Genomic DNA, 24251 nt, shown 5'->3' on the forward strand with positions numbered 1-24251 from the left:
TGTTGAGAAGCCTAGATTGCACATCAGGTGCAAAACCTGACTTCCTCAGCCACGCAAATCTGCGCATAGTGGTGCTGGTAGCCATGAAACTGCTGATCCTATCCGCAGAATCCAATCCTGATTGAAGGGATTCGCCCATGGCCTCTTTGCCGTCCCTAATAATAGCTAAGAAGCGGTCCCTTTCACCCCCTTCGGGAATGTACTCTGCCGCCATGGAAATACAATCCCATAGAGTATACGAAAACCTTGCGAGGGCACCAGTGGAGTTGGCAGATTTTAGTGCTATGCTCCCTGCAGAAAATACCTTCCTCGTCCATCCATCTATGCGCTTGTCGTCCCTATCAGTAGAGATGTTAGGGTACGCTGCTTGGTTGGGAGTAGCTGTAGCTGCCTGCACCACCAGACTCTCCGGAGTGGGGTGTTTTGGCAGGTAGTCGGGGTCACTACTGGAAGGGCGGTATTTTTTTGTCAAGTTCTTATCAACTGCCGGATTGGATTCCGGAGTCTCCCAGTTCCTAGCCACCCTTTTCTGCAATGCCATATGAAAAGGCAAAATAGGATCAGATTGTGGACCCCTGTCCAAAATATCAGTGAGGCCGTCTTGCTCATAAGCTAACGGTGGCCTACTCCAACCCATGTATTCAACCACTTTCGACATGAGCTGCCTGTATGATGCATCCGCATGCTCCCAAGGCTCTGGTTTTCCAAAATCAAGTTCGTGTGAGGTATCTACCCAACTTGCTGTTTGCGAGTTGTCATACGGGTCCTCCATTCTGGACTCTTCAGAGATAAAAATCTCTGCTACATTGGGTCTACCGTACTGTAAGCCAAATGGGGCTTCTATATCCTCGGAACGCTCTTCTTCTTCACAAATTGAAGTAAGAGATTTAAATAAATCATTTTCAGGAAGTGGAGCATATATCTTGTCTGGTTTGGAAGTAGTAGACGTCGACGTCGTCGAAACTTTCTTTATCAGTGCCGATTTATGGGGGGCACTCGGCATTGACGGCACAGCTGGCAAGTATGGTGGCTGGCTTCGAAGGTTTCGGTGTTGATGTTGATGTCGACGTCGAGGGCCTAGAAGGTGTCGAAGGCACCGTCGGTTTCGAAGGTGTCTATGGCGTCGACAACCTCGACTTTTGCTTGTGTCTCGTATGGTGCATCGATGGAACAATGGATCGAGGCCTCGATGGCTCACATTGCGGATCAGGCCTTTTTCCCAGTCTCGAGGGCGTGTGGAATTTCAGACGAGACCTTTCCCTTCTGGCTTCCTTTGAAGGCTCGGTAGGAGCATGGCTTTTTTGTTTTTCAAAAAATCTTTAGCATTTCAGCCCTGAAGGCTTCCCACTCAGCCGGAGTGGACTTTTTAGTTGGGCAAGCAACTCTTTCGGAGGAAACGTCTGACGACCAAGTCGACGAAGGCGACCTACAGTGCCTTCTCTTTGATTTCTTCTAAGACGAAGAAGAGTGGTGTGAACACTCCTCGAGCTAGATCACTTGACCTTCTTCCTCCTCCGAGAGTTGCCTCTCAACTCGTCGGTCGAAGGTTTAGTGGGTCGGGTAGGTGTTTTTTAGGGATTTTTCCTACCTTAAGTTTCCCCTTCTATTCCCCCAAGGCTTTTTCCATCATGGACTGGCATTTGGAACAGCCGGAGGTGTTGTGGCCCTCCCTGAGGCACCACAAGCAGATACGGTGCAGGTCAGTGAGTGATATATTTGACCCGCAATCCCGGCACTTCTTGAAACCGGACTTCGGAGACGATGGTGTGAAGATGAAGACATTTTATCGAGATGATTGTAACAAAGACGTCAGAAGAACAGGCACGCCGAATTTTGCTCAAAGCTATCGCTGTCGCAGAAAAACTGAACTGAGGCCAACGGGCAATGCACATGCTATATATGCCTTCAATGACATCACCCTCGATGGAGGCTTTTGAGGGATATCGACTCGATGCCATCAATGCACAGCACCCTCTGCCAAAAATGTTTTCCAAAGCAGCTGAAGCTGGACAACAAGTGTCAAAGATGAGGAATATGTGGGAGGACACAATCCATTTGAAATGTGCTGTTTGATTGTAATAATAATATGTAAGTAATTAATATAATGCCATAGGTTGACGTTGAAGATTGTGCTTTTTCCATTATCTTTGGAACCATGACACTTACAAAAATGGGATGAATCTCATTGAAAGACGTTTGAATAGGCCACATAAACAACTTAGAAACTGAAGTTATAAGCTGAAATGTGATGATAGCTTCCCAGAAAATGTCATAGAGCGGAGATTCTGGGAGATGATAACTTGTTGAATTAGATATGTGCATATATAATCTCATGTTGATAACTCATTTTTGATGAATAAATTACAGAGGTCTACCATTTGAACCTGTAAAATTGTGCCAAAATGAGACACATTTCATGAAGTCTGGCATGATTAGACCATTCTGGTGACTCTTATTTGTAAATAAAAATGTTTTGCCATGTGTCATTTTTAAGGTCTTAACTAAAGTAGTCACTTGCAATTTTAAAGGGGTGGAGTTATAACTCACAGGGATGATGCCTAGTATCTAAAGGAACCAATCATTGCAATGGGGTGGACAATAGATGACCAGCCAGAATAGTTAGCGAATCAGCTGTTACCTCCTAATTTAGATGATTTGGGGAGTGGTTAATGCTTCATAAGGAGACGCACAATGGGAACAGGGGAGAACGGTCTAATATCATCCGAGTGGGAATTGCTGGAAAAATGCTGGAGAACCAAGATTGCCTGGGAGGTGGATTAGACCAGGAGGAAGACTAAAATCCATGACTGGCCCTGAAGATGCAAAGAAAGGGTTGGATTCTGAAGGTATCTAAGACTGAACCTGGAAAGGCCATTTAACCAAGTCCCTATGCATCCCATAAAATGATTCAGGGGCCTTACTGACTTTTCCTGAGCACAAAACCCAGAGATATTCTATGCAAGTAAGCTGTCCAACCAAACCAAGTCTTGTGAACATCTGTCTGATTTAATATATTCCCTATTGATTGGGTGGGTAGACCAAGTAGATCCTTAGTATTTTTACTAAATAATTACGTATTTAACTTCCATATAGTTAAAGAACACAGGGTGAGTTTGGAGGGAGTTCGAAACCCCCGATCTCTCTCCTAGCACTGATTAAAGGTATAGGCCCCCATTATATGTGTGCTATTATCCTGCCGTGGTTCCGACAGGATACTGGCAAACTGACCTACCATTACCGGCACCTGATATCCCAGAATCTCCAGGATATTACAAGTGCCGCTAAGGGCGGGAAATACCCAATCCATGGAGTCCTATAGGACTCCGTGGAAGGGGTAGCCGGTATTTCTGGCACTGGTAATACCAGTGTCAGAAATACAGGTTGTTTTTTGCTGGTAGGGGCTTTATTTCCCTCCAGCTCTTGGCCAGAGGTAAATCAGTGACCCCCACCGGCAAACTTGTAGTTTTGCAGTGCAGGAAAAAGTAGTATTGATGGAATACCACCACTTTTAACAGCTCTTTTCCCGCATTGCAACACCTATAATGAGGCCAATAGTAATTTCAAATAAGTGGGTATGCCTTACCTCATTGTGGCCAACTTCAAAATCCCCTAAAGATAAATGGTGTAGTAACTGTTCACCATTACCCAGACACTGCCTTAAAGCAGAGGGGTTCCAAATCATAACCTAATATCTGAGTTTGTGGCATAGGAAAAGTGTCTTCCCAAAGTTAAACAGAGTGAAATCACTGATTTAAAAGCACATCCCTGCAGAAAGTGAGAAAGTGATTCCTTATAAAAAGAGATATTTTTCATTGCATAAGGGAAGTAAAAAGGGTTCCAAATATATTTTTTAAAAGGGTTGTTCTTAAAAGTTTGTTCTGCTATATATTACATTGCTAGCATTGCCAAGGGTGCAGGGAGATTAAAAGAGAGCTGCGCATGTCAAATTTCTTTTTACCAACAGAAAAGTGTTGCATGCTATTTAAAGTAAACTTCAAGTATATTTCCTAGTGTGTGATCTGGTCATGTTTTAAAGTGCTACCTGATATTTAAAGTAAACCCCATGCAAAGTATATTGTGAAGTTAAATTGTTCTGTTATTTGCAGGGTGCGCAACAATTCTGTACATTGAGTATTTTGGGAGTGGCCCAAGTATCTGAAGTATTCTATAGATCTGTGAAGGAAAACTGTACATGTTGTTGGGTTAAAGAGTCTTTGATCTGTGTTTTATCCTAAACCAACTGGTGTTTTCAATTTGTGTGGAAAGTGAATTGTGCCGGGAAACAAAGCATTTGGGCCACGGAGTGAGCTGGTGTGTAGTGTGATTTTATGCTAATATGAATTTGACATATTAATTCATATATATTCTTAGCCTATCGATTGCACAGGGGTGAGAGCTGATGGTGGTTTTATATGGTTCACTGACAGGGCTAGATTTAATGATATCAACAGGTTATTAGTGTGGCATTGTTGATTTGTGGGGGAATCCCTGCATTAATTGTTGCCCCATAAATATAGCCCACGCTATGGCAATTTACCACATACAATAACATGGATATGACTGAGTGAAATAGTCTAGTTAGTTTGGGCTATTAGGTGGTGCTTGTGCCACCTACACGCCAAAACTAATGCATTATAGTAAAGCTGGGGAGAAATGGTGTATGAGGAGTGACACAAAGCTTGTAGGTGTTGTTTGGTTATTTGCGCACCCATTGATTGCCCATGGTTATGCTAATGCTTATTGCCATTCCCAACCAGTTCCTGCTTCTCCAAGTCCAAAACATCTCCTCATGGGAACTCTTTGAGCTCGCTTTCATCAAACCTTACCATCAAACTTTGCACTTGAAGTGCCTGCCAGTGCTTGTTCAAAGCAGTCTTCTGAGAGTTCATGACTTAATTGGAGGTGTAAACGTGCCACTGGTGTAATAAAAATGTCTTAACCAGGTCTGCCTTCAGGTACTCGATTTATAAGCCCTATGCATGCCCTTCACTGAAGTCCTGTTAAAAACAAGTGCTGACAAACCAATGGCTTTGGCTTGTGAATTAGGCATTTGCCAGACACTGCTATTAGATCCCAGGCACTTGCACCATTTTGCAGCTGCTACCATCGATGGCCAGTTAATAGCACAATGGCAGTGCCTGGAAAATGCCTTTCCCATGCCTACACAAAGCCCAAACTGTTGGCTTGTTTTGGTGTTGCCACTGCTATCTTGCATCATGCAATGGAACAGATTTTAGCAGGGACAGCACAAACGCACTAGTTGGTGAATGTTGTGTTAATCAACAGGCAAATCAAAACAGAGCTGGAGAACAACTAGAGATGGTACTCCAGAGATTACTGCAACATGTTCAGATGGGTAGCATACAGGTAAATTGCTTGTCTCAGGCATGCGGCAAGCCTGCACTTCATAAACTTGAATCTCAGCGGGGTCGATTAGTAGCCCTTCATACTTGAGTTGAATCAATTGGGTACAATTAAATTGGGTAATAAGAATAGCTTTTACTACAATCTTTGAAGAAGAAACAATCTAGCAATATGTGATATATAAAACATGATTTTATTCATATTAGCTAAATGCAAACATGTATAATGTAGTATAGAGCCTGTATATGCCACAAGGTTTTGTAGTGGAAATGCAAGCTTTGCGCGGAAAAGAGGTGCGCACATAACAGTTGCGGGAATAGCCACTAAAAGGGGAGGGGACTAACTGAAAGCTAAATAATTTTAGGTATTAGACTTGAGCAGGGCCTATACAATTGAATTATAAGTAGATACCATTTAAACGATAAAGATAGGTTACAGGTAAGTGTGTAGGGTTTAACATTAGATCGTGGTGCTATAAACAGGCCTCACAGCATGCCACATTAGTAGAAGTCCACTTGCATGCTTTAATTTGCTTAGCAGCCACAGGGGCTGAAAGCACATTTCCAAAATTCACGTTCCCAGGATTGTGAGAGAGAGAATGAATTAACAACTTATGATACTTTTGAGGTTACAGAGCTCACATGTGCAGGGGAAAGGCAGTGAACATAATCCAACTTAATAATTCAGCATATTAGTTATGGAACTGGCCTCCTGGCATTTTCAAAGCACCTATGATGTTTTCAGCTTTCAATTTAGCACAACTTAGCCTGTGAAGCAGTTCGAGGTGTTCTTAAGAATGGTAACTTGTCTTTGGTTCAAGGCTCTGCCAGTGTCATGATTGGTAGTATCATGACACTGTATCAGCAGCAGATGAATAAAGATCTGCTGGTCCCCGCAAACGTTTCAATGCCTTGGCTTCATGATGCAGGAATTGGGGGTTGGACTGTGACGTCACGGTGGGGGTCTAGGGTGGTGTGGTAAGATTTTCAGGACCCAATCATCGCAGGCTAATGTATGTACTGATATAGGGGAATGACACTGTTGCCCAATGATTTACGTTCAAAAGATTGACCAAACGTGTCAGTATGCTTTGATGTCAATTAGTTTAGATAACTATAAAAGTTGTAATTATGTATTAGCACTTTTCAAATAAACAATTACAATTACAAGTGAAGTGCTTCAAAGTGCTTCGAGGCAGGAAGGGAACAAGGGAAATACAGTCGTCATTCTTAGGCCTTGAAGATTCCAAATGATCTAACAACAATAACTAGCATACTAGGCAAGAGGCATTTCTACTAGTGTAAGTGCATGACAGAGAGTGGGGAGAGAAGGATGGTGGGGAGCGGGAAAAGGACATACAGAAAAATAAACTACCGTACTGGGCCTGGTGACATTTCAGATTGATTGGTGGTTGGTCATCTAATGTGCCTATGAGTGAGAATTTCAGGCACAAGCAAGCTGGAGAGGGGAGACAGAGGGAAGACAGGACAGACGAACTTGCTAGGCCTAGTACATGCAAGGTTGTGCAAGTGCGCAGACAGGAAGTGCAAGAGGGGGGGAACAAGTGTGCCCAGTCCAGCAGGGGCCTGGGTTAAGTGCAGAGTGGTTGCCCCTCACATGGAACGAATTCTGTGTGCAGATAGTGCCAAGAGGCCCGTATACAAGTGCAGGACTGGCGGAGGAGGCCACAGAGAGCTGGAGGAGGCCGAGGGGAGGGCTCTAGCAGGAGAATATTTAGGAAGAGAGCGTCAAGATAGTAAGGCCTTGTGGACTATGCAGAGGAACTTGAACTTGATCCTTGCAGCCATGGGGAGCCAGTGGGGGATTTCAGCGCCGGAGAAATACAGTGCCTGGACTTGAGACGAAGGATAAGTTTCACAGTTCTGTTCTGGATAAGTTGAAGAGGTCGGAGAGTAGAACTAGGAAGACTGAGAAAGAGACTGTAGCAGTAGTTTAGTCTGGAGAGAACCAGGGCTCAGGTAGGTGACACTGAGCCTCTGGGGGAAGGTGAGAAAGGGTAGAATACCTCTGATGTAGTGCAGCTGGTATTGGGACTTTTCGCACATGTCCGAGATGTGAGAAGAGAAGGAGAGAGTAGAGTGGAAGATGACTCCCAGATTTTTTGCCTCACTGGTAGGTGAGGGCACAGAACCAAGGGAGACTGGCCAGAGTTAAAGTGGGAAAGCGGGAGCTGGGGTCACAATGAGGATGATCTCTGTCTTACTGGCTTTAAGGTAGAGATCATTGGCAGCACACCAGCACTGAATTGTGGACAGTCAGGAACGAGCGAGGAGTAGGCCGAAGGTAGCCTGAAAGAGAGCTCTGTGTCATCTGCATAACACTGAAATTTGGAGGTTCTAACACTGAAAGTTCTAGATTTAGGGACGTTTCTTTGACAGCGCCTTTTCATGCAGTTATGTTCTGCGTTCTGTTTGAATATTGCTGTCCCAGCTGCGTCTGGGACCCTAAGTAAAACTGTGTTACTTCTTGCCTGGCATACACTAGTTTTTGGATTACTTTTGATTTTTTAATGGTGAGTTCAAAGGCAACCCACACCATGCTGGTGGTGGACATGCGTGTTGCAGACGCCCCTCCTCTCGCTCAAGTTGTGCATGGGCCCAGCTTCTACCTCCCACCCTTTCTGTGTTAGAGGAGGCTCAGCTGCCGTCCCCTTGTGGCTGGCCTGTCCACCCGACCCACATGTATTGAGGCACGCACCAATGCTCGGGTCCAGCAGATGGTCCTCAAGTGTGTGAAGGGCAGCACAAAGTGGTTACACAGCTCCCCTGTTGCCAACCTCCAGCATGTGCGGCTACCTGGTTGATCCTGCCAGTAGCATATGCTTGTCTCAAGGATCAAGCCATGAACGTGTAAGTACACATGGCTGGAGTAGTGAAACTGCGAATGACCCATCAAATCATTAATGATTCCTAAGTTCACTCCATCTGTCACTTGGATAACTGAGGTAATTGCATAAACAATACATTCCGATGAGCGCTGACCTCCTGGGATGCATGCATCAATCAGATCAAGATCAACCAGGGCTGGCCTGACTGCTATGGTGACTCTAGACAACCTTGGGGTATTTGCACCTCCCTGTGATGGCAACAATACAGTTGGATGTCTGCCCTATCCACTTTAAATTGTAGTGTCTGTCCCTACCATGGTTACCACTGTTAACGGGGAATCATGGTTCGATACCGTAGGGGGAGCCTGAGAAATGGCTACCACATCCAAGGAAATCAGCTCATGACTCTGTGAGATAGTGATGAAAAATAACTATACAGGACTCTTACGAGTCCCAGTAATTGGAATGAGTGCACTTTAAATCCATTAACAAGTATCCATCAGAGTACAAGTCTGGTGCCAGCATATGCCATAATTCCAGCTCAAATAGCGTATCTGAAAGTTGCTGCAAATATAAATGCATGTAGTTGGATCTAGGAATCAAGCTGGTGGTCTGCTGTGAAATGAGCGACTGTTTGTCCCAATCCCTGCCTCTCAGCGCCTCCTTGATGTGCTTGACTAAGTGTCCTGGCGATCAAAAGCATTTAATTAGACTAAATCAAGAGTGTTCAAAGCAGGTTGTTTATTTGAATACCTCAGCCAGGATTAACTGAATATGACTCTGCTTCGATTGTGTTGGTTGGTGGAACTGTGGCCATGATGAAGAGGGACAGCTGGGGACTTCATAATGTTCTGCTAGAGTTGTAACTTTTGTAATGGGGCAAAATGATTCAAAGTGAAAGCATTAGCCAAGAATGCCTTTATCAATTCAAATGAAAGTCTGAGGTTTGAAGATGATCGGATAATGTTGTAGGTGCAACCATTAAAAGATGGGGATTAGCTGTCTGGTAGCGTGATTCCCATTACCTGCTGAGTGGCTTCCGTTCAAGCATAGTCTCAGGGTTCTGGGATGACTATGCTTTCAAAGCAGAAACATAAAGGAATTGAAGCAAGGGCACCAGTAGGAGTGGAGCCCCTGGCTTGAATTGACTCAACATGGGAAACCTCACCCAGTCTGGACACGGAAAGGATTGTCAGATTGATGGCTCCATTTGCATTCTGTTGGGTGTATGTGTATGGCCGTTCATAGTTGGCCGGAGCAATTTGTGTGGTCAATTCTGATAATGAATGAGACTCCAGGATGCCAACTAGTCATGCGACACCCAGTGGTTGGCGTTCAACTTCTTAGAGGGACAAATGGCGTTCAGCCACAGGAGATCAATCAAGAACAGGTCTGTGATCCCCTTAGATGTCCGTAGATGCATGTGTGCCACACTGAAAGGATCACTGTGAGTCTACCCTTCGACAGCATGCGCAGGTAACCTGCTAATCCCTGTGTGATAGGGATGGGGGAAAGTAATCTAATGACATGAATGAGGAATTCCCAGCAAGTGCGGATCATAATCTTGCTTTTATGGAGTTTATGCGCTTCGTATACACTGCCTGTTTCCACCATCAATTGGACAGTTCAGTGAGGTCCTAGGATTGCCCCCTGCCCGGGTTGGCAGCACCCCTGATGGTAAACACAGAAGACAATCAAACACGATTATCTAGAAATAAGTCGTAGAAGATTCCTGTAGGTGAACCTGCCGGAGGATCATGAATGGCGGATCAGCCGGAGGTTGCGTCCCAGAAGAGCACACCCACAGCCCAGAGCACCCCTCGCACCATGATTCGCCCAGTGGAGTTGTTTGCGACCGGGGCACCATGTGCTAGGATCGGGCCCTCTTGAAGTCGAGTTGCTTTTGAATGCAGCGCCAAGCGGGTGGTCAACGCCATCTGAGGCTAAATACGGCCGCAAGATTGATAGCCAACAAGTACCATAAGGGAAAGTTGAAAATAACTCAGAAGAGAGAGTCCAAGAGGGTGTGAACCCGCTGGAAAGGTAAATGGTTGGAGTCTGTGCATTCTGCCTAGAGGATTCAAAACAACGGGCAGGTGGCTCTCCCGGAATGCTGATCCAATTAGGGCAAACGCCACCCCGGTGTACCCGGCCCCTGCAGGGTGCACTCCCTCTGTGGCATTGCATGGCAAATGGAACTAGGTCAGCAGTGAATGCCCAGAGGGCTGGTGGCCCTCTGCTGAAACAGAGAGTGTCACAGTGCCCTGGCAGCGGTGTCTCTGTGTCCGTGGGGTTAGGGAGATTGAGTGCTGCCGTGCCCTCCTTTATCAACTTTCCCAGGCCCTTTTGAGGGTTGATGGGGTGGCGATGGGGAATGTGGACCCCTGCTCCTAGTGTAACTGTTGACTGGGGTGGACTGCCCTCAGTGTGCCCCAACTGCATTGTCCCACCAGGCAGCGAGGCCCACGACCGCTGCCAAAGATCTGTGGTGATGTTGGTTACCTACCTGACCCTTTCTGAAACATGAACCGAGGAGTCCAACATGTGCACAAATCTGAGGGCCAATGCTGGGAAGGAAATGGTCCTGTCCCACCCCCTACCCTGAACCGCAGTAACTAAACCTTGTGGGAGCCAAGGGGGAGACTCCCCCAAACCCATGGAACACACATGCACTGCATAACATAGAGAATTGGACGAATAAACATCCCCTATGTCCCTACATTGAGACACCATTTTGTATTAGGCAGACACCATCTTTTACTAGGCCCGAAAACCATCTCTCTGTAAAATCTGTGCGAGCCTTGTTCTCACGGAAGTCCAGCCAATTTAATGTTGCAAATGTTTAGTATCTTTCCCGAAGAATGTGCTTTCCTAAGAGCGTGAGACAGAGACAGGCCCCAGCACAAGTGCCCATCCATCTCGACTAAACTCTCTGTGTCCTCTCAACCCCCACGCCTCCAGACCAGGGACTACCAGCTTTGACCCCCCCAACACCTCTCGTGCTGATACACATCTGACCCCCTCGCCTTCACGACTCCAGAACACCGACCCCAGATCTAATCCTGTGCAGCAGTATATTCTCCCAAAAGCAACACACTTCTCTTTGTATCATGGGGCACCAGGGAACGTAGACAGTAGACCAAACCCCTTTGAGAGGCACCTGGGAGCGCAATCTGCAGTATCAAAGAAGCCCTGAATGTGGAGGTCGGCATGCCAATATATTATTCCCTTTTCTCTAAGAACCTCCATTGATGCAATGATCAGGTGTCTGCCATTATTCTTGCATTATCAGTTCCTGTTGTTTAGCTTAGACAGTTAGTAATGTGTCGCCTGTTCGTCCTGACCTTCACTGCAGAAATTAGCCCAGCTGACCCACCTGCACCAAGATCGACTGGGAAGCCACAGCTAATGATGTCCTGGCATCACTTATGGAGCAGGGCTTAGTATATGTCTCCAGCCAATCAACCCTGTCGGATATGTACCCTATGCATTACATCACTGATGACGCTTAGTCCCTTTTTAATGTGCTGCTCGTGTAATTTCTGGCAGAGCTCTCTCAGGCAGCAGAGATTTTTGCTTTTGCTGGCATTCTTCATATGATATAAACTTTGTTATCTGTGCAACCTATCTCGTGGTCTCATTCCCTGACGGGGGTGTGTTTTCTTATTTTGCATTATTATTGGGACACGTGTATGAGTGGGTGCCTTCACCGAATAAGACACCGTGGCGCAATGAAGGCGAGGGCTGGCACATGCGGGCTTTGGTGTAATCTCGTTGTGGCGTTGTGGCAAGTGCACCACCAGACTGACACAGCCGCTGTGTTGGGGAGATGGAGCATGACCATGTATGGTATGACTCGAAATATGGAGAACCATGCCTGAGCAGTGCAAATCCAGAGGAAAGTCCGGTGGATGTCTGTAGCGGTCCTGATGTGCAAATCGGTCGTCCAACCTGTTTGTAGGGGCAGAAGACTAACTGAACCATCTAGTAGCTGGTTCACTTACAAATCCCTCTCAGGATAGATGTTGTTCAGAAACCTCGATTCTATCTGCTCAAGCGAATGAGAGATAGTTGTGCCGAAATGACCATCCACAAACTTCCAATAGGTGAGCATTCCGCCTTGCGGGTGTGGACCCCGGCATCTAATGCAAGTGACTAGTGGGCCACATCTAGTAAGCTGAACTAGAGCTATGGGTTGAAGCAAACACTGGGTTGAGGCACCAAATTCTGACACTCATCAGACCATAGAAAATGTCATCAGTTAACATAGACAGCAGGACGGAGGCCATGCAACTCTGAATCCACCAAGGAGTGTGTAACAATTGACCTGCCAAATCATTAAGCCCTGAAAATGTATGGTGCTGGAGTATCGGCCCATACCTGTCCATTGTTCTCACTGAAAGCTGTGGAGGAGGCTCTGACGCAAAGTTCTACGCCCTCCTCGCTGCGCCGTGGGCTGCATGTGAAACTCCCACCCTGGGTGCACCTGCGGGGGTGCGTGCTGGGCGGGGAGTGCTCTTCTCCCATTCCGGTCAGCCAAGCAGTCCAGATGGGCCATTTGGTGGCAGGCAGAGTGGCTCCACCCAGACTGTTGGAGGCAGGGAAGAGAGCCTGGGCCTTGGTTTGCAGATGGCGGCTTAACTCTTGGCCCCAGGCCGTGGAGGGTGCAGATGAAGTCCTGGACCCTGAATGGGGGCCTCAAGATAGGCACAACCTCATGGCTGCATCTGGCCGGGGTGTTTCAACCTGATGGCCTGAATTGCGAGTGGCCTGGCTGACTCATACATTTGTTTCTGGCCTGTCTCCTTTGGCCCCACTCCATGGGGGCACAATGGTGGATGGGAAGCGTCCACCTCAGGTAGCGCCTGCGTGGCACAGTTGGCAGATGCCTCCCCTGCACCGGTCTGTTTGCACCAGGAAGGCAGAAAGCCAACCACCCTGTGCCCCCAGTGCAGGCATCGTTCAATGGCCCTGAGCCCAGACCAAGGCTAAATTGAGGCCAGAAGCGGTGGCCCAGGCAGGTCCTGGGCTCTGGCAGGGGTCCCAGGGTAAGGGCTGGCAATGCACATGGTTTGGGACACCAGGTCATTCTGAAAAATGTGTTGTGCATGTATGGAAGATTCTGGCCCTTTTCATCCTTCTCCTCCTCCTTCCTTGAAGTAGTATGAATGTGAGTAATGCAGAAACAGGCATGGCTGCAATGTTTCTCTAGGATTCCATGGCGCTTTTTATACTTGGGATTGCATGGCACACTACTACTTTGCGGCTGGTCACAGGTGGCAGTAAAATTTGAGTCCTTTACAGTTGGTGTGGATGCACAACTGAATCTTTGAATACAAGTCTGTTTGCACTTCCCTATTTTAATTAGGATGTTTGCATATTCCGTCTCCTTCTTCTTTTTTGCGCTGCCCCGCCCTTCGCTCAAGGCGCGCAAGCCCTGCACATTGTGCGATGGACCGGTGCAAAGTCTGATCTGTGAATCGGTGGATATTGATTTGCGCCGAGCAGACTGCTCTTTTTTGGTGCAAAGTGCATTTGCAGGATGCAAAACTATTTGTAAATTAGGTGTGTACAGGAGAGCAAGGGATTGAGGCTTGCACAGTGGCAGACAAACGTATGGGTGTGAAACCCGCCTTCAACAATGAGTGAAAAGGATTGACTGGTGGGCATTGGGGAAGGGGTGATGCGCACGAAACACGTGTTATTGTCAAGTATGTTTTAATGTGTGCACTTTATTCGTGCACTTTTCCTCAATATGCTTTTATCTATTTTTTGGGGGTAAATGTTTGTGTGGCGGTGGTGAGTGAGTGGGCGGGGTTTGAGTTGAAGGAGGGATTAGGGAGATCCCCAATTATAAAAAAAAAAATAGACCAAATGCACATTGAGAAATAGCCACGAGTAAAGTGCACACGAGTAAAACAGTCGACCATGAAACATAAAACCCAATGTGGAGTGGGAGAAGGAAGTATGAGCGGGACACTTGTGGGAAGGAAAAGGACACAGGAAGAAGGAACATGCTTTTCATGTTAATAGCAATGGAATCAGACAAAGGCACTCTGTCATCGCAAGTGCATTCTCCCAGTCGCGTATTAAGTGGAAATGAATACTGGCAAAACCCACAGACTTGTCCATGTGCATCATAGCCATTGAGGAAAGAAAAATAGCCAGAGCATGCATAAGACAATTCCGCTACTTGATGTATGTGTTGCAGCACCTCAGAACATCCTATGAAGATGTCTTTGAGAAATCATGCCTGCCTCCACAGCGAAGCACTACATTGTTGGCTGAAAATGTGTTTCCCGGGTTAGAAGACATAGCATCCTGACTTCTGTGCCTAAGAATAGAGGGGCATGTGGTTGAGACCTATGTCTCATTGTAATGAGCCCAATTCTCTAAGAGCTCTCTTTATAGAGGCTACCAGATGTGAGTCCTGTCTTTTGGGATATTATGATTCAGCAGGACAAGGAGAGCGCTCCGCGGGACAGGTCAGCAAGGATGGGAGACTCATGCTTTAACTGAATCGCAGCCGAGGTGGGAAAACAGCACTAAAAGCGTGGCAGGTAGACACGTGTTGCATAGTGAATTTCTTCTAACAGCAGAGTTCTAAGAACTTGTCTAAGTTTTGTAACTATCCACTTAGGAGCAGGGACTGCAGAATTCAGTCGTAACCTGTCCATTTTATAGGAAACAAATTCCACAGAGCTTAATTGTGCAATTGTTTTTCTCGCATATGAACGTGAAGGGCATTTTGTTCTTCATCACTGCAAGACCGAAGGGAGTGAACGCCATGATGCAGAGAACTGTGAACCCCAGAAATGTACTTGTTTTGCATTCACCCTGCTGCTGCCTGCTGGGTACCTTTTGCCTCTCCTTAAGACCGGCTTGGGAAGCCTGCAATCTGGTAGACCGTTAGGCTGTTTACAAACAATCTTGATGTCATTTCCTCCGTTTAGCTTTTCGTTGTTCTTACTGAAAGAAACAATTGTGGGATCAGATTTTTATTTTGTATTATTTATTGCACTTTTTTAATATCCAATTCTTATGAACCACTTAAAGTTCGTTTTATCCCGATTTCTCGCATTTCACTCTTTCTAGTGTAGTGATAGCTAGTTAAAACACGTCCAATATTTGTATGAATCCCTTTTTCTTGGCCTTAAATAATTGAACTCTCAAATGCATTTCAATGTCGTTGATATCTGCTTCCTAAAAAAAGTACCCCTAAAGAAGTTAAAGTCTTGAACTCTACCCACTAAAGTAGTGCCAAGAGTACTTCAATGAGGATGTTGCTCTTCGTCTCTTTCCAAATACTTGACAGAGTATTGTAGGAACGTACTATATAGTGTGTTAAACCTCTAGTCATTCACCATTCCTGTTGTGGCAATTAATTTCTCACATTGCCACTCTCCCCTGCTCTTTTCTCATGCCATCTTTTTGGCTCTCTGTTCTCTCTCTCAATTGGACGCTTCCTGTCTCCCTCTGCCCCCTCTCTCTCCCTCACCATACACTGCTCTTTGGGTCACCACCACACCCCCTCTGTCTTTGAAGCATTATTGTGCAGTGAATGTTTCAATTCGGCCCAACAGACCCAATATTGGATGATGAGAGCCAGATGTGTGTCTTGGGGACCCAACCCAACAGCTGGATAAACTCATTCTCTTAGCCTGTTTATCAAGCGATCTTTAGAATGAAGCATGTTTTCTCGTTCTTGCACTCAGCCCTCTCCTGCTTACTCTTCCAGGCTCTTCCTGCAGCTGTGTCTCTGCCACATAGGGAGGTATCACTGGGGCTGCTGCTGGTTTATAGGATCTCCGGTCCCATTGTTTTGAAGCTGAGTATTGCTGACAGGTCCCTTAATAGCTTCTCACAGCAGTTTCACCTGGTCTCGGGAGGATAGCTCAGCGGCACCATGCTTGCCTTGGAAGCAAGAGGACACAGAACAACACAGGTTCGATCCCCGGGTCCACGCTTAGAAACTTCTGGGTATTAAGCGCGCATATATCATATCATTATCACACCACCCTCACCAACAGTGCAAGCCAACAAGTACCCCAGGTAAGCCAGCAGCTTTCGTTGTGGCACACCTGACCCACTTTCAACCCACCCACAACAACACTCCCAACCGACAAGCACTCCAGGTAAGCCATCAGTTCTCGCTGTGGCACACCCGCAACTTTCCACACCCCCAGCCCGCCGGTCCATATGAGAGACCACGAACATTGAGATAATTAGCCCATCACAAATGAATCACTATGATTGTTAACCTGCCTCGCTCACCCAGGGAATTCTCAATACTAGCAATATCCCACTACAAATGTACTCCCAAATCTAGGTATAACAAACCATTGATGACTGTTATATTACTGAAACCCTCTGTACGATATGCTGTGACCTACGGCGTTGTAAACCCTAGGCCTCTCTCCCACGATACAGGATTGTTGATTCTAGGTTTAGCCTCCTTCTTTGTTTATTATATGACGAAGCCTACTGCATTTGAAACGTAGACCTCTCTCCCACTATACAGGATTCTCAAATATAGGTGTAGCCTCCATCTATGTTTACTATAGGATGAAAACTACTGCATTGTGACACCTAGGCCTCTTTCCCACTATACAGGATTCTCAAATCTAGGTATAGCCCCATCTTTGTTTACTATATGCTGAAACCTACTGAATGGTGAAACCTAGGCCTCTCTCCCACTATACAGGATTCTCAAATCTAGATGTAGCCGCCATCTGTGTTTACTATATGCAGAAACCTAATACATTGTGAAACCTAGGCCTCTCTCCAGCCATACAGGATTCTCAAATCTAGGCATAGCCTCCATCTTAGCTTAATATATGCTGAAACCTATATTGTGAAACCTACGCTCATTGGTATAGGACTCTCAATTCTAGACCTGGACAAACAACGCCCCGGGTGAACAATGTCACAGCTTATGGTACGTATATCTCACTCCACTAGTGTGGACACAGGCCGCAGGCACGGCCAAGCATCCATGCACGATGGAATACTGCTATGGCTATGCTCATCCGGTCTAACATCACACATAGCCATCCAGACTGAAACACCTGACGTACCTCAACACCTCTGCCACTAGCATACAGTGACTACCACCCGAAAGGAATCTGGTATAGCTGGCCTCACATAGACTCTCTCAACAATAGCAATCTATCTCAAACCCTCAACAGCACCCACCCACGTGTCTGAATTTTCTTGGGGCTGCTTGGTCGAGCCTTGCCAGCCACCCAAGTCTTAGAACGGCAACATGCACCCATGCATCATCTAAGCTAAACTCTCTAGAATTTCCTACCACATCGACTAAAGTCACCAAGGGCATTCCAACCGAGAAAAAAGCGCATCGAGGACACACAAGTGAGGATAGAGCGCTATATAAATAACCAAATACAATACAATACAATTTCTCAGAAGAGGACACCTGAACACATCACAGATTCTATTGAGAAGACTGGCTGGGGCAGGGTGAGGATGGTTAGGCAAAATGAAAATGTTTTTCTTTTGGTTGGGTTAGTTTAAATATTAGGGCACCTGGCAAAGCCCTGAAAAACCCAGGTAGGTATACTTAGATAGACAAAACCAAAATTTCAGGGTGAGAGATCACACCACTCTGGCATTCAAACATATATAACTGTCAATGGAAATACATTTTTTCACATACATGTGTTTTAATATCATCTGGAAAGAACTGGTGGGGATAGAGCACCCAGAGGTATTAGAGAAAACAATACAAATAGGTATGATCCAGTAGACAAGAATGGATCTCAATGAAAAAACAACAACAGCAAACTGCTACTCTTGGTCAATCATATCAATTGTGCAGTTACAAGAAAGAACATAAACCCAAATTCATGAACATATATACAAAAAGTCACAAAAACAACAGTGCTTCAACTGTGCACTGTTCAGGTGGTATTTATCGTCGACACAACGGTGTTTCGGCCTAAAGGAGCTGTAAAGTGCAGCTTAGTGGGCAGGCCTTCATCAGGGCGTGTGATGGAAGAATGGTGGTCCCGGGATCTCTATGAAAGACTTATCCAGTGCAAGGGTAAGCGAGAAAATCCATCATAAGTATAGATGTCTGGACGGCATTAAATGCGCCGTGGAAGGAAACAAATGTGTACCTCAAACGGTAAGAAATGTCTTGTAAGTTGATAATAGTGGAGACACTCCCTGCAGAAGGAATCTGCTGACCCAGATTGTCCAAAAGTAACAATGCTTCTGTCAAACAAAGCATTTGTCTGGGCTGTGCAGCACAGCGTCTGCTCAGTACGCAGAGAAAGCCGTGAAAGTCACTTTCACGGCTTTCTCCCCTGGGTGCTCTATCTCCACCAGTTCTATCCAGATGATATTAAAACACATTCATGTGAAAAAATGTATTTCCATTGACAGTCACTTTCACGGCTTTCTCTGCGTACTGAGTAGACGCTGAGCCGCACAGCCCAGACAAACGCTTCGTTTGACAGAAGCATTGTCACTTTTGGACAATCTGGGTCAGCAGATTCCTTCTGCAGGGAATGTCTCCACTATTATCAACTTAGAAGACATTTCTTACCGTTTGAGGTACACATTTGTTTCCTTCCACGGCGCATTTAATGCCGTCCATCACACGTCCTGATGAAGGCCTGCCCACTAAGCTGCACTTTACAGCTCCTTTAGGCCGAAACACTGTTGTGTCGACGATAAATACCACCTGAACAGTGCACAGTTTGAGCATTGTTGTTTTTGTGACTTTTTGTATATATGTTCATGAATTTGGGTTTATGTTCTTTCTTGTAACTGCAAAATTGATATGATTGACCAAGAGTAGCAGTTTGCTGTTGTTGTTCTTTCATTGAGATCCATTCTTGTCTACTGGATCATATCTATTTGTATTGTTTTCTCTAATACCCCTGGGTGCTCTATCCCCACCAGTTCTTACCAGAAGATATTAAAACACATTTATGTGAAAACATGTATTTCCATTGACAGTTATATATGTTTAAATGCCAGAGTGGTGTGACCTCTCACCCTGAAATTTTGGTTTTGCCTATCGTTCTTTTGGTTGGGCCATTTCTAATCCATCTACGCTGTGACAGTGAGAGGAGCTCATGCTTCTTGATGAGAAGGTAGATGATCAGGAGGACACTGTGTGTGAGAGGAAAAGTCTGGTTGCACGTGTGGGAGTTGCCTATTCAGGGCTGTTGGCATTGTGCGCCAGAATATGAGGGGTGGTATTTTGTCTGAATGCTCTCCTCCATTTTCCTTAACTGTAAGGGTCTATCCAGGTAGTCTTCATCATTTCCCTCGAGTTGAAATGGAGTATTTTTTTTTAATTGTTAGATTCTTTGAGAGTTCACACATTAAGTCAGAACTCTATGTGATTGATGGGGACTGGCATCATAACTGAGCCGAACGTGACTGATCTGCAACCCTCCCACCAAACCAGTATGACTAGATATGGGCGATTGGCGATCAACATTTGTGGGGCACAGGGACAAGCCATTCAAAAAAGTTAAATGAGCAAGGGATGGGTGGTTCATGAGTACAGAGCTTAAGTTGCTACAGTGTGCAAGATGAAAGAATACTCGAGGAGACAGGAGGTTCAAGAGATTAGAGGCTCGAGGGAGCAGTGGATGCAGGGATACAAAGGTGGAAGATGCTCTGGGAGGCCAGGGATTCAGGGAACGGAATCTTGAGAAGGCAAGTGGAGGTAGCAGGTTTGATGCCAAAGGGTACATAAGGCACACAACATCTAGACTGAGAAGCCTATATTGCAAAACCTGGAGCACAGAGAGAGGTGGTTTACTGTGTAACCCATTGATGGGGGGGCTATAAACAGGTAGGTATGCTTGCATATGGAGTGCAGACTTATGGCGCAGGACCTAGATCTACCATCTCCATCTAGGGACTGAGCACCACCTATTGGAGAAAACTCCCTCTTTTTTTATCCTCCAAACTCCAGATGAAATGACCCAAAAGCAGATACAAAAATCAGGGCAATTTATCAACAGGAGGCTAGAACTTCCTATTTCCAAAGGGCAGCCTAAAGCTTTTGAGAAATCACCTAAATAATTAAATAAATAACCAATAAAGAATAGGATTGAGGCACATAGGGAGAGGTTTAAGAAACATAGGAAATGCAGGATGTACATAGAGGGGATACTCAAAGCAATGGTGCATATGAGGCAACAGGAGGGAAGTGTCAGGAAGCAGGAAGAAAGGCTGAGACAGTTAAATGCATGAGGCAGTAGGAATGAAGCAGGCAGTGGGCAGTTGAAAGGAAGGCAGGAGGTAATGATGGGGAGGCATTAGGAAGGATAGTATGAATTAGAGGTGGTGGATATGGTGGCAGTGCGAAGGAAGTTAAAGGCAGTGCAAAACTGCAGTTTAAAACTCGAGCTTGAATAAATGTGGCAATGACCGCAGAGAAATGTGCGGGAACTTACCAACCACCATGATGTTGAATTCGAAGCCCGTTTTCAGGGCTTTACGTCTCATTTGATCCAACACGGCCTCAATGCCCACATAGCCAAATGGTTCCCTTCCTTCACCGGCCCGATCAGCTCCTGGCTCTGCTGCTGGAAGCCCTCGGTCCTCCATGCCAGCCCACGGGGATTCCAAGCGACTCTCTGAGATTGAAAAGAGGAAGAGAGAGAAAGGTCTTGTGAGATACTCATCGCAAAGAAACTGCAGCAAGTGGGCCACGTCAGGAAACGGGAACTGACAACAGTGAAAGCCATAACACAGCAAATGCTGCAGTGCTATACTGTGAGCAGAGAGAAACCAAGAACAACTTACAGTAGGTGGAGGATCCTCCACCACTGGGGGACCAGAAAGTGGAAATGCTCATGTAAGTCACTTTAAATAGCTCGAGATTGTGAGAAATTGGATTCTGCTCTGCAGAAGTACAATAATGAGTTTGGATTAAAATGCCCACTCAGCGCTCACATTTCTACAAACCAAGAGCCAACACAATCTTAATGGTAAAAGTGGCACAGTTAAGAGATATACCTCCTTCGTCTTTTGTGGTTGCGTGGGACGAGGGATGGCTATGCTCTTTAGAGGGGTGTGAATGTGATTCAGTAGCAATCAAACAGCCAAGCATAACAGCCGAAAATAAAGAAACTGTCCAATCAAGGTTTTTGTTCACAGTTATAAAAAACTTTTACATATATTATCATTTTACATATTTAGCAACACATAAATTGTTTACACATGATAAATCATATTATCACATCCCTATTTAACATATGTACAGGGAAAAATCAAGAAAATTAACTGATAAAAGGATATCAAAAATAGCTATAATTCATATCCACTACTAAAATCAATCAAGAACAAGAAAAACACACGGTCTCCAGGGTCTCAGAGCAGGAGAATTGATGCAGGAGAAATATTGATCAGTCATTACTTCATAAAAGGTCTAATTGGAGAGCTCTTGTAACAGTTTTACATCGTCCTCGAACTTTCTGAAGAGTTTGTCGGCACATTTCATATATATATACTTTAATAAAACACACCATCTGCAAGATAACTAAATAGAAAACACTGTACGAACCCCACCCCTGTAGAAATACAGAGAAAATGCAACAGGCTGAAGAAAGTAGCACTCTGAGCGTGAATACAGGGGTGATAGGCAAATTACCCACCACAAAAAAGGTTGTCTTTGGGTGAAAAAAGGTGCTGAGGTGACCTAACTCTACGGTCCCAGTGGAGGCAGGGCACTGTTCAGGTTCAACAGTAACTGATTTTGGTTCTTGGTGGGTTGTAGCATGTCGAACCTAGTGTTGAAAGCAGATGTTAGTGGATCAGGCGCAGTCAGGCATGTTGGATCATGTGGATCCACGCAGCAAGTGGATGTCGAGTAGGGGCCAATGTAGCTGCTCTGTGCGGTCGAAGGGGGGCTCTCAGAGATGCAGGTGAGGGCAGTCCCATGATCTCTTTGCAGTTGGGCCAGGCCAAGTCTGGCTTCTACCTCCTGGCAGAGATTGATGTGTGACGCTCCAGCGGTTCTAGTCGGTGGGCAATGGTCATCAAAGGTTGTGATCTTGGGTGCGTCGATGTGCAGGTCAGTGAAGTGGCCAGTCAAGGGCTAGTTGCACTGAGCCATGATTATAACCTCTGGTTATAATCAGTGTGTGACTCGCCAGTGGTTTGGGTCGGGTCCCAGAATAGAGCAATTGCTTCGGGCTTAGCAAGTGATGGGCACAGCTAGCGCACGATGCAGCATCAAGCTGGTTGAAGGGGAAGAAATAGTTTGGATTGGTGGAGGAGCACAAAAGCCAGCACCAGCATCTTCCCTCTTGTCCAAGGCGCGGTGGACACCGAGCGACCAGTTAAGTGTATCAGAACAGGGGGATTCAGCTGGTCCGGTCCTCTGGCTGCGGTAATGCCCACTCAGAGGGACTCAATGACAGGACGGTTCTGTGGTCCACAGCAAAGGTTCACCCCAAACGTGTCCTGGGAGAGGACAAGGAGCAGATATTTCTTCTGCCTTGAGCAGCTCCTTCTTGACCTCAGGCTGAGGCCTTTGGAAAGTGCAACTTTCCCAAAGGAAGTCCAGTGAGTTCTTCTCAGGAGCAATTGCAGAGCGAATCTAAGAAGTGGTGGCAGACCCCTTCTTTTAAAGGCAAAGGGATGCAGGTGATTGGACTAAAGCTACCCTGCATTAGCGATTCAATCACTGTTCTTGAAAGATGTGAACTTTGCCCTTCTGACATTCCTGCCAAAGGGCTTTGCTGTAGAGGAAGTGGAGGAGACAGGAAGGTGAGAGAAATGCAGAGAGAAACAAATTGCTGGAGGCCCTGCCACTGAACAGATTGCTCCCAAGTACTCTAACCAGGCACATTTTCCATCTCACTGCAATCAAATGCCTTGAGAAATGCAGCAGCCTGGTGTGAGACTACTCTGAATGTATGGGTGTGCTCCTTTGATGCCTGACACCAGGGAAGCTGCCTGCTGTGCGGCTGTGCCTGGCAGAGGGTGTTATCTGGTCTCACAAAGAGATCAAAGAAGAGGCATGGCCATTCAGGTTCCTGTCCTGTCAGGCTCAACCCATCTGGCCCAAAAACACATCACCTTCCACAGCTGAGCTTGGCTCACAGGAGCGGACACATTTGTGATGTCAATATATATGTGGCTGTAATAATTATGAGAACATCATCCATCATAACCTAACTCAGGTATGGCTTACATTTAAATATTATTCTGCCACCAGGAGGTATACCCATAATTAGGAGGCTTTGGAACTGGGTTGCATATCTTAAAGGCAGCCCCTGCACCACAGAGACTTGGCTGTTACTGCAGCTATTAAATGGCCAACTGGGACCTCTGAACCTGCTCTGTGCCAATGGTAGGGCAAGCGCTGCAAATCATGGTATTGATTCAGCAGGACATAGCTACACACTATGATTTTGGAATGGAGCTTATGAAAGGAGAATCTGATCAGCAGATTTCCCATTTAGAGGGGGAATTACCTGCATCATTTTATTAATTTAAAAATAATTTTAGAAGCCAGGGCTCCTACACCCTTTCCAAACGGCAATCCGTCTTAGAGACATTTATAATCACATAGAGAGATTTATTTTGAACGGAGGTCGAGAATATCCAACGCGGGATATTTCCAGTTAGGTGTGAGCTCAACTAGTGGATCAGATCTGTAGTTTGACTGAACATATGCTAAGGTATCTGGGAGGTAACAGTACATTGGCGGCAGCATTCATGAGAGCGCTGAAGACACCTATATGGGTTTTGACTCAGTGAGAATAGGAGAACACTGCATTCACGCTGAAAGTTAACCATGTTTTCGGTAGGGTAATCCCTCAGTTGGAAGATAAAGATACTAATAACTCTTGTGTTTTGCAAATCTAATTCACACATAGACAAAAATGCACCCCTTTAAAAAGTACATAAGGGAAGCCTATCACTCGTCCACAATCACTCCAGTTCTGCCTCTATCTCCAGGGCACATATCATCATCAAGAGATAACCACTCTGCTCCTCCGAGGTGTAGCCAGGATTTCTTGCCAGGGTGGGCCTGGAC

General features: G+C 45.8%; 1 protein-coding gene across 2 annotated transcripts in view; it reads right to left on the reverse strand.

Annotated features, from left to right (window-relative positions):
- The window catches only part of SEPTIN12 (septin 12), a 552608-nt gene that overhangs the window by 251024 nt on the left and 277333 nt on the right, over positions 1–24251 (reverse strand). For both annotated transcript variants that reach the window (XM_069646026.1, XM_069646027.1), the window contains one exon: positions 20656–20838. In XM_069646026.1, the coding sequence (XP_069502127.1) occupies positions 20656–20838 (183 nt within the window). The remainder of the gene's footprint in view (positions 1–20655; positions 20839–24251) is intronic.

This window comes from Ambystoma mexicanum, chromosome 2p (genome assembly GCF_040938575.1).
Source record: "Ambystoma mexicanum isolate Mex_15411 chromosome 2p, UKY_AmexF1_1, whole genome shotgun sequence".
Taxonomy (NCBI): Eukaryota; Metazoa; Chordata; class Amphibia; order Caudata; family Ambystomatidae; genus Ambystoma; species Ambystoma mexicanum.